General features: G+C 53.1%; 1 protein-coding gene across 2 annotated transcripts; it reads right to left on the reverse strand.

Moving 5' to 3' along the window:
• Positions 1-202: 202 nt before the first annotated feature.
• Positions 203-9,658, reverse strand: Krt90 (keratin 90). 2 transcript variants are annotated; one of them, NM_001008825.2, is given in 9 exon segments: positions 203-1,170; positions 2,319-2,353; positions 2,906-3,111; positions 3,882-4,007; positions 4,833-4,997; positions 6,080-6,175; positions 6,951-7,011; positions 7,335-7,543; positions 9,112-9,658. In NM_001008825.2, coding segments are annotated over 9 exon segments (1,599 nt in total). In that variant the 5' UTR covers positions 9,592-9,658; the 3' UTR covers positions 203-949.
• Positions 9,659-9,853: the final 195 nt, after the last annotated feature.

The following is a 9,853-nucleotide window of genomic DNA, read 5'->3' on the forward strand; positions in this document are numbered from 1 at the left end:
CTCGGGTTGCTGGAGCCATGTGCATGCTACAAAGCCACAACCCTCCTCCCTCTGTCTCCAGGATGGATGCTGGTCTCAGGAACCCCAGGCTCAGGGCTGAAGGCAGGATCCTTTACAGCACTTGTGGGACCATTTGTAACCAGAGTTCGCAGTTCTGAGGTTCTGGCTGGGTATGAGACACAACACACTCGGTGACGACCGTGGGTGCTCAGTGACATTTTATTACAGCAGTTCTGGGACATAGACATGCGTAAGAAGAGCGGACATCTCGGGAGGTTTGGCTGCTACTCTGAAGCAGTTAACTTTCTTTTCACACAGCACAGAGGCAGACAGACCAATTGCCTTTGGGAAGTATTTTGGTCTTGAACTCGTAGCAGATATTTGAGGACTCACAACCCTTCAGACTAAACCACTGTGAAGACCAGGTTCTAAAAACCCTCTGTGCAATCCCCTCCTATAACCTCACCCTCCCTCTGTGCAACCAGGAGTGCCCCTGTGTCCCTAGAGCAAGAGCAGGCAGCAAAGATCTGCCTTTCTCTTCCAGCTTCCTGACTGCCTCTGCCCTGAGGGGATTAGAGTCTTCTTGTAGCCAAGACAAGGGATGCACGGTCCTCACATCTCAGAGTCACTCAGGGGCTGGGAATCAAAGAAAGGTGACTTTGGTCACCAAGGTCAAGTTTAAAGTTCCCATGAAGGACTAAGAGCCTCTTCCGGTTGCAGAGTCTAAGCAGGTTGAGAAGGACTTTTTGCGTACCCGCTCTCCCACTGCTTAAGAGGAAAGGTATAGCCTAGAGCAGTAGGGTCTGTGTGGATAAGGTTGGACTTTGAGATCAAGTACAGGCCACTTGCTATCCGTGCCTCTTGCTGGGGACTGCGGGCATGGGGTAAGCATCAGGCCTTAGTGCTGGGGAGCTGGGGGCCTGGGGACAGTGCGGAGGCAGGTGGTACTTTAGCTCCTGTAGCTCTTGGTGGACGATGTCTTGGAGACAATGCGCATGCTTGAGCTGCTGCCGCTCACACTGCGGCCGCTAGTGGAGCTAAAGCCTCCGCTGCTGCCTCCACCGTAGCAGAGGCCACTCCCACTGTAGCCGGCTCCGCCGTAGCCACCGCCGCTCACGCACAGGCCGCCACCTCCGCTGTAGCCTGTGCCCCCGGAGGAAGAGACTACAGCTGAAAGAAGAAGGCGCGGTGGTCATTGGCAGTTGTCAGACATCCCTCCCAGGCTCCTCCCTCTCCAGGCTGCCTCTCCTGCACAGGGCTTTGCTCCAGGCTGCTCTCTCCCCAGGGAAGCTGGGAGGACAGACAGCTGCCTCCATAAGCAGGGGGAGGTAGGGCGAGGCTGACTTCAGGACTCTGTCACTGCCTGACTGAGAATGAACATCCATAAGGGGCTCTGTGACTTTCGAAGCTTCCGCAGCTGTGATGTACAGGTCCCCCAAAGTGGCCCGGTCCCGCGGTTTACAGATGAAGAGACGGAAGTACAAGGAGATGAAGCATCGTGCACAAGGTCACCTCCGCCTGAGACCAGGTCTTAGGCTCCTGGACTGCATTGTCTCTTTCTGTATTGGGGCTCCACATGGGATGGGACATAAGGCTTCAAATTTGCATGAGGATTTTGTCCTCTCCTATCAGGACAGATCCAATGGCCACCTAGATCTCCCCACCAACTATTGGAGTCTCCTCAGCCTCGTTACTAGATATATTAGCATCTAGTGGGCCACAGGCTCTGGCTTCCCTGGTATTCTCTGACCCAGCAGAGGCTGAGGGGTTCTCATCTCCACGACCAGGACTCAGTGCTGCTACGCCACCTAAGACACCAGGGGGTCACCCCTTCCGGTCTCCTGGATGCCCAGGCCATGCTGAGATGTCTGTTTTACTTGTTCAGCCAACTTGCTTCAGTTCTATGGAAGCGGCTATGTACGCGGTACAGGTCTCTAGGCAGCTTCATATTTCTGCCAGAAGAGCTGAGGAGTGGGGACCCTGGCTGGCATGAGGAGTCCTGTCCTGTTCAGGAGCCTCTGAGGCTAGGCTGGACCTATGACCACATCACAATCACTTAGGGATAAGAGGTCCCCTGCTGCAGTCAAGGACACTTTCCCAGAATAAGGAAAAGACCCTTGGACTTCTTCCCCAGAGACTGGGAATGCTCAGCCTTCTTGACACTAGTAGGGAACAAAGCCAAAGGAAAGAGGAGAGGGGCTTAGTGACATATTCACCCAAGCTATTCATTTTCAAATCTCAGGGATGCTAGGGACTCCAGTTTGCCTCTCCTGCCCCCACCCCCTCCACTCTTCTATCTTCCCAAGACATTTACTCACAGATGTTCACGGCACCAACGCCTTCTCCAGTGAGCCTGTAGCAGAAGGAAGGAGAAGGCATGTCATTGCTGAGGGCTTAGGGAGCTCTGGGTCCCTTGCGTATGAAATCATCAGTGCTGAGCACCCACTGTGTGCCAAGTCCCCTGTTTAATAAGCTTGTCGCTTCTCTCGTGATCTCTAGAAGCCAACAAAAATACAGAAGGGGCAACCTAGAGGAGGAATCAAGCCAAGGTACAGAAAGAAACAGAAACTGAGACCCCATGCCAATGAACCAGAATGGAGTAAAGTGCAAGACGTGTCTGGGTGATTTACTGTCCCTGAGGTCCTGTCAGTGTTATAAGGCCCAAGTCACAATGTCCCTGCTTAGGGCCTTCCAGGAGACTGTGGCTACCTTTGCCTCACAGCTTTGACCCTGGCCCAGGCCCAGAGCACCTGGAGGAGGAAGTCTCTGGAGGAACAGCAAGCAGCATTGGCATCTGACCTTGGTCTTTCTGTGCAAGGGCACTGTAGTGAGTAGCTCATGTGGCCTCAGTAGTGTACTCTCCTGTTCTGGGAACATCTGTCTGGTAGCCATGGTGGGGGCTCACCTGCACTCCTCGCCCTCCAACAGCTTGCGGTAGGTGGCGATCTCTATGTCCAGCGCCAGCTTGACGTTCATGAGCTCCTGGTACTCGCGAAGCTGACGGGCCATGTCCTGCTTGGCCTTCTGCAGGGCGTCCTCCAGCTCGGCCAGCTTGTTCTTGGCGTCTTTGAGAGCCAGCTCCCCACGCTGCTCTGCATCAGCAATGGAAGCCTGGAGTGCGGCACACTGCTCACAGGAGAGAGGAGGAGTCTGTGATACTGTTCATGGACCACATGTGGGGTAGATTAACTTCCCCGGAACACGTTAATGCAGTGGAAGTCAGAGTATTGTGTTCGAAAACAAGATTGTTCTCAGTCCCCAGGGGTGATGCAGAGTTAATTTGGATGAGAAAATGGCTTTCTGTGGTCTTTCTCTGGGCAGTGGGTAAGTATAAAAGCCAAGACAAGATTGACCATGTAGACGATCCAGAGGAAAGGCCTGTCCCAGTGTGCATCCCAAGTCCTGAGAGGCCCTCCTTCGAGATATTTCTATCTGGATAGCTTTATGTCAACTTGACACAAGGTAAAGTTATCTGAAAGGAAGGAACCTCAATTGAGGAGATGCCTCCATAAGATTGGGCTCTGGCGGACTTTCTTAATTAGTGATCGATTGGGAGGCAACCCATTATGGGTGGTGCCATCCCTGGGCTGGTGGTCCTGGGTTCTATAAGAAAGCAGGCTGAGCGAGCCATGGGGAGCAAGCCAGTAAGCAGCACCGTCCATGACCTCTGCATCAGCTCCTGCTCCAGGTTCCTGCCCTGCTTGGGTTCCTGTCCTGACTTCCTTTGGTGATGAACCTTGATATGGAAGCCGATTTCCCCTGAGTCGCTTTGGTCACGGTACTTCGTCACTGCAAGTGTATCCTTAACCAAGAGAGCCCAGATCCAATTCTTCCCCGATGCAGGGGCATGGATGGGATGGCCTTTGAGATATCAGTCCTACCTGCTTCTTCAGGTTATCGATCTCAGAACGCAGCCTCTGCATGGCCCGGTTCAGCTCAGAGATCTCCATCTTGGTAGTACGGAGGTCATCCCCACGTTGGCCAGCAGACCGCTGCAGCTCCTCATACTAGGAGGAAGAAAGGACTTTGGGTGAGGGATGTGTGCAGCCACCGGGGATAGTCAGGCACAAGCGGTGAGGACTGTGGACCCTCTAGCCTTTTGGTGCACTGCTTGGAGAGTCCTAGGTTATCTTACCCTGGTGCCCACTGAATCCGTTGACACCATGCCTTGCTCTGAACTTACTCTCCATATCCACACACATCAGCCAACAGGAGACACCTGTGGCTCTTCCCCCTTTTCCTGCTCCCAGCCTCTCTTCCCTCTCTTCTGCTCCATGCATCTGACCCTCCCAGATCAGGGTCATACATGTGGGGATGCTTTTTGATAGGGAATCTTCCTTCACATACATTTGTCATGACACCAGAACATTCTGTCTCCATGACTCCTAGCTCAGAGTATTGACTCCAACTTTGGAAATCTCATTCTGTGATCTATATTAAGTCTTTGTGCCCAGAGCCAGTTCCAGCTGGCTCCTTTTACATCCTGTCCTCTTCTTGAAGGCATTAGGCCTTGGTCTTGACCTCACTGCCTCCTGTTGGTATGGTGACTGCAGCTGACCACTTATGCCCGTTTCTCTGATGTAAAGCTTTAGAGGTAGATATTATCTGTCCTGGAAGGAGACCTGGCATTTCTGCCTATATCTGACTATTCCCCTTGCTCCTGGTGGATTTGACCCTTGGTGATGCTCAGAACATGTGTTAGCTCTAAGTTAAACTCAGGTACTTTGGTTCCCACTAGGCTGAGACACTAGAGAGGGCAGACTGTTATCCGATTTGCCTATGAAACTTCTAGTCCCTGTATCCCGGTAGCTGGATAGATCTTGGCACCTCACCTTGGTCTGGTACCAGGACTCAGCCTCTGCCCGGCTGCGGTTGGCAATGTCCTCGTACTGGGCCTTGACCTCAGCGATGATGCTGTCCAGATCCAGGCTGCGGTTGTTGTCCATTGACAGCACCACAGAGGTCTCAGAGATTTGAGCCTGAAGCTGAGCCAGCTCCTGTGATCGAGCCCCAAGAGGAGAGGTGAGACCGGACATTCATGCATGGGCATATGTGTGTGCACATGTGTACAGTTTTTGTGTATCTGTGCAGATATGTTTGTGAGTGCACACATGTGCTTTGGAGATGGCGATACCCTGGGGCAGGCTCTGGCATGGAGGTTCTTGCATGGTGGAGTGCAACTCCTCTCTCAGTTCTGAAGGGCTGGGAAGGATACTTGGGAGAGCACTGAGTCTATAATATATATCTGAGAACACAGCACAGGTAAATCTAGGTAGAATTCTCCAGAAGTCGCTCCCATTTTCCAGAAAGCCCACTGACTGTCAGTACAATAATGTCTCACTTTCCGAAGAAGCCCAGCCCTTCACACCCAACCAAGACCGCACCTTGAGCAAGAAGCCTGAGTAAGAAGGGACCAGGCACCGCTCAGTCCCATCCTTTTCCCGACTGTCCTGCATGCTATGTTCTTTAGGGATGGGGCGTGAAGATTAGCTAGAAACAGAAGGGGCACCAGAGAAAACTCCAAAAGGGAGGGTCTTGATTATTTCTGTGGTGTTGTCCCTGCATTTCACAGAAGAGAATCCCGGTTTTCCACAAAAGCATGTCTTCAGGAGAGGCAGGCGATTGCCATAACTGGATAGAAAGCACCAGCGGGCTGGGCGATTACTGCTTATTAGCATAATTGCACTGAATTGTGCTCTAAGAACAGCAGAGGGGCGGGGCGGGGAAGGTGGGGCGGGGCTGGGCTGGGCTAAGCGAGCCATAGTGCTCAGGCGGATCTGTAGGAATCGCTAGAATTTGGTAACATGCAGATATTCTGTCTGTTCAACAGAACACACTTATTCGAATTATTCTAGTTGACCAAGATTGAGTTTTTCTCCCTTCAGAAACTTCTTGGTACTCAGGAACCTCACTTTTTTTTTACCCCTTCAAAGATCAGGATCTGTGTTCCAAGAATCAAAATCCACAGATCGTTTGGGGGCAGGGTGCAGAGAGGAGGCCAGGAAAGTGATGGCAGCTTGTGTTCCCCTCCTCCAGTGCTTCCAGCTCTAGCCCTCTAGACAGGGGACCCGGGTCTCACCGCCTCATAGAAAGCTCTCAGGAAGTTGATCTCGTCCATCAGAGCATCCACCTTGGCCTCTAGCTCCACCTTGTTCATGTAGGCGGCGTCCACATCCTAGGCACAGAGCATGAGGTCATTCTGGGTCCTACCCTTCCTGGGTTGCCTATCAGCCTCTGGGAATTACTTCTGAATCTAGTGGGACAGCTTCAGCTCCCCAGGGAGCACATGCCTTTCCTGAATGCTATCAAGTGGCACTGGAGAGATGGGTGGTCCACATAGTATGACTCTCAGGAGTGCCTGTCTGTTGCTCATCAGCTAGTACCGTATGCGAGGGTCTCCTATGTCCTCTTCAAAGGTGAGGATGCTCTGCTGAGTGATAGGCTCCTATTGCCTACGAGCTCTTCAAGCCTCTCCCCAGACACTGCATGGCCTCTCATCCTCACGTCTCTGCCCATTCGGTTTCCCTTCCCTTTCCTTCTCGGAGATGCGGTTCCATTATTTCTTCAGTGTAATCCTCAGAGGTTTTTCCTTCCCTCTGCCCAGGACAGCCAGACCTTTAGACTTCCACTGCCTAATCCTCCTACTGCCCTGCCTGACGATTGGTTTTGTGTTCTGGATTCTGAGCTGAGGACCAGGTCTACTTGGCTTCCCTCCTCCTACAATGCCCTGTGCAAAGAGGGGAGCTAGTGTCACGACTCACATATATTGGACATGGGAGTCCTGGGTCCCGACCTGCTTCTAATCACCTCTGTTCAACAAACTGAACCTCCCCAGACCTCAGTGTCCTCATGTTTGAAGCCAGATAAACCTCCAGGAAACACACGGGCTTCCATGAAAGTTCTGCCTCGCCCCAGGAACCCGCCACCAGTGAGATTGCCTTTGCACTTACTTTTTTGAGCACCACAAACTCATTCTCTGCCGCTGTGCGTCTGTGGATTTCCTCTTCGTATCTGTGGGAAAGACCAAGGAGGGTAGGTGTTGGAGGGAGGGCTTGACAGTGAGGTTGGACTCACCCTGTCTGGCCCGGTTCTTGAAGTCCTCCTGCCTACCGTCCTGCATATTCTTCAACTCAGGGGTATGGCAGGTGGACACACTTGGAGAACATTCTGTTGTAGTGTGGCCCCCTCATACATATGTGGCCCGGAATCAGACTGGGTGGTGTGGAGAACTACTGAATGCTATCAAGTGGACCTGGATAGCACCAGTTTCTCTCCTTTAGCCTGACCTCCCCTGGCCCCACAGCTCTGGGCCAGATAGAGGGGGACCCACTCACTTGTTCTTGAAGTCCTCCACCACGTCCTGCATGTTCTTCAGCTCCATCTCCAGCCTGCCCCGCTCCCCTCCCAGACACTCCAGCTGGCGTTTCAGGTTGGTGATGTAGGCTTCGAACATGGGCTCTAGGTTGGTCCTGGTTGTTTTGTGCTCCTGGAGGAGGCTCCATTTGGTCTCTAAGACTTTGTTCTGCTGCTCCAGGAACCGCACCTGTCCCCGCCAAAGGTAAGAGACTGTGAGGCCTTCCTTTCCTAGCCTGTTACATGCTCTGTGAGGTAGAACCCCCGATAGTGAGGGACACTGCGTGACTTCAAAACTCAGGTGGTGGCTTCTGCCTTCACCCTGAGCTGCAACGACCCTGGGGTGTGGAGCGTCAAGTCAGTGTTGGTACATGGGCTTGGGAGGCTTGATAGGTCCAGAGGGGCTGGAAGCCATCTAGGTATACCAATCCTGTTCGGTAACTTAGGAAAAGAGCACCATAGCTAACTGAGCCCTAACAGATTCTGATTACACAGGTTGAGAGAGTTACGGCAGAGAATTCTACCTGTCCATGTCCTCCTGGGAGAATTTTTCAGGATCTGGAACTTAGAATCAGTTGCCTGTCATTCTAGAAAGGTTAGTATAGGTCACTCTGGAATCGCATTGAGGGGGCATGTACACAATCCCAGCCATGTCTCTCACTAGTCACGTGGCCCTGAGCAATCGGCTCCCTGGAGTTGCTCTCGAGTCTCTTGTGGCCTTGAGCTATTATTTGGTTTCTGGACTTAGCTCCACCAGATCCTGATTCTGGGGGTTGTGCATAGCTTTTCCTCAGCCTGAAGTCCTTCCACTGGGAGGGACTGGAATGTCACTTAGCTTCCAAGACCCCATCCATTCAGAGACCGCGGTATCCCAACAGGGTCTTTCCCTTGCCACTCCCACCATGGGAGAGGGAGTCCTCTGTCTGGCTCCAAGTCCTACCCAATCCCCTGTCACCTCTGAATAAACCAGGAGAAGGCAGAGCCCAGGATTTCCCCTTCTCAGCCAGGTTCCTGGAAGTCATGCCCCTGTTGGAATAACCCGGGCCAGTGACACAGGTCGCTGAAGTGACAAGGTGACAACACTTAAGAGTCTTTGGTTGATCTATCCACCCAGTGATCTACTCTCCATGAAGAGGCATTATTACTTCAACAGAGCCACAATGGGACCTGGCAGTCCATCTGTTCCACCCTCCTGAGGCTTGAGAAGAGGGGTGACTTTCCTCTCAGTAGTCTACGCTATAGCCTGAGCCTCTCAGCGCCACTTCTTCATCATCCCAGGGAAGCCTGAGGGGTCCAGGGCTGTGACAGGGCTCTTTCTCAGCAGAGGCACCAGGTGGCACCCAATGGTATCAGGTCCCACAGGCCTCTCTCCCTGAACATGTAGGACCTTTAGGAGCCAAGTCACACAGCCTCTGGGGCTGAGGCTGCAGTCACACACTTCGTCTCACCCGACCCACACGGCTTCCTATACACCAGGCTATCACCAAGGTGCATCCACAGGGAAATACCTCTGCCTTGGGGAAAAGCAAGGGACCCTACGCACTTCCGTGCAATACAGCTTTTGTTTCGTTATTGCCTTCCCTCCAAAATGCTCTCTGGCTGGGTGGAGATGGGTGCCTTTCTGCTACCCCATCAGCAGACAGCCTAGGCTCTGGGTGCATGCATCCTGGGAGGCCAAAGGTGACCCCAGGAAAACCCAGAAAGCAAAGATTCCAAAAGGCTGCTGTTTAGCAGTGGGGAACCCCGCTTGCCTCTCACCTTGTCTATGAAGGAGGCGAACTTGTTGTTGAGGGTCTTGATCTGCTCCCTCTCTTCCTTTCGAACACGCTGGAGAGATGGATCGATCTCCAGGTGCAGGGGCGTAAGGAGACTCTGGTTGACAGTGACTTCATGGATGCCTCCAGCTCCAGGGGCCATCCCACCTCCGAATCCATACCCGCCATAAGATCCCCCAACTCTGTATCCTATGCCACTGACACCCAGACCACAGGCAGCACCTCCAAAGCTGGCTCGGCTGGAGCGGTAGCCCCCGCCAATGGAGATTCTCTTGTTACCCCCAAAACTGTGTAGGCTTCTTGTCCCAAAACCACCCCCTATGCCGCCTCCGAAACTCTTCCCGCTCTGGGACACGGAGACAGAGCTGAATCCGGGCCGACAGCCAGGAAGGAGGCTAGCTGAGGAGGCGCTGAAGTTCCGTGTGCCCCCAGACTTGATGGTCACTGAGGATCGCTGGGTCATGGTGGAAACTGGTGTCAAAGGGCAGCGGAGCAAAAACAATGGCACGAGTGGAGAGCCTTCAAAGTCTAGCCTGCTGGGACTCCCCTTGAGTTTTATCCCTTTCAAGAACTGGGCTTGGCCAGAGTAGATCAAAGACCACTGTGTTGTGTTCACCCCAATGGCATGTCTGGCCCCAGCCCATCTTCCTGCCCGCTAATCACGGTGGGGAACACCCTACCCTGGGCAGGACCAGGCCTGGGGAGTCCAGCCCGAGGCACACCTA

The sequence above is a fragment of the Rattus norvegicus genome, chromosome 7 (assembly GCF_021556685.1).
Source record: "Rattus norvegicus strain SHRSP/BbbUtx chromosome 7, alternate assembly SHRSP_T2T, whole genome shotgun sequence".
Lineage (NCBI taxonomy): Eukaryota > Metazoa > Chordata > Mammalia > Rodentia > Muridae > Rattus > Rattus norvegicus.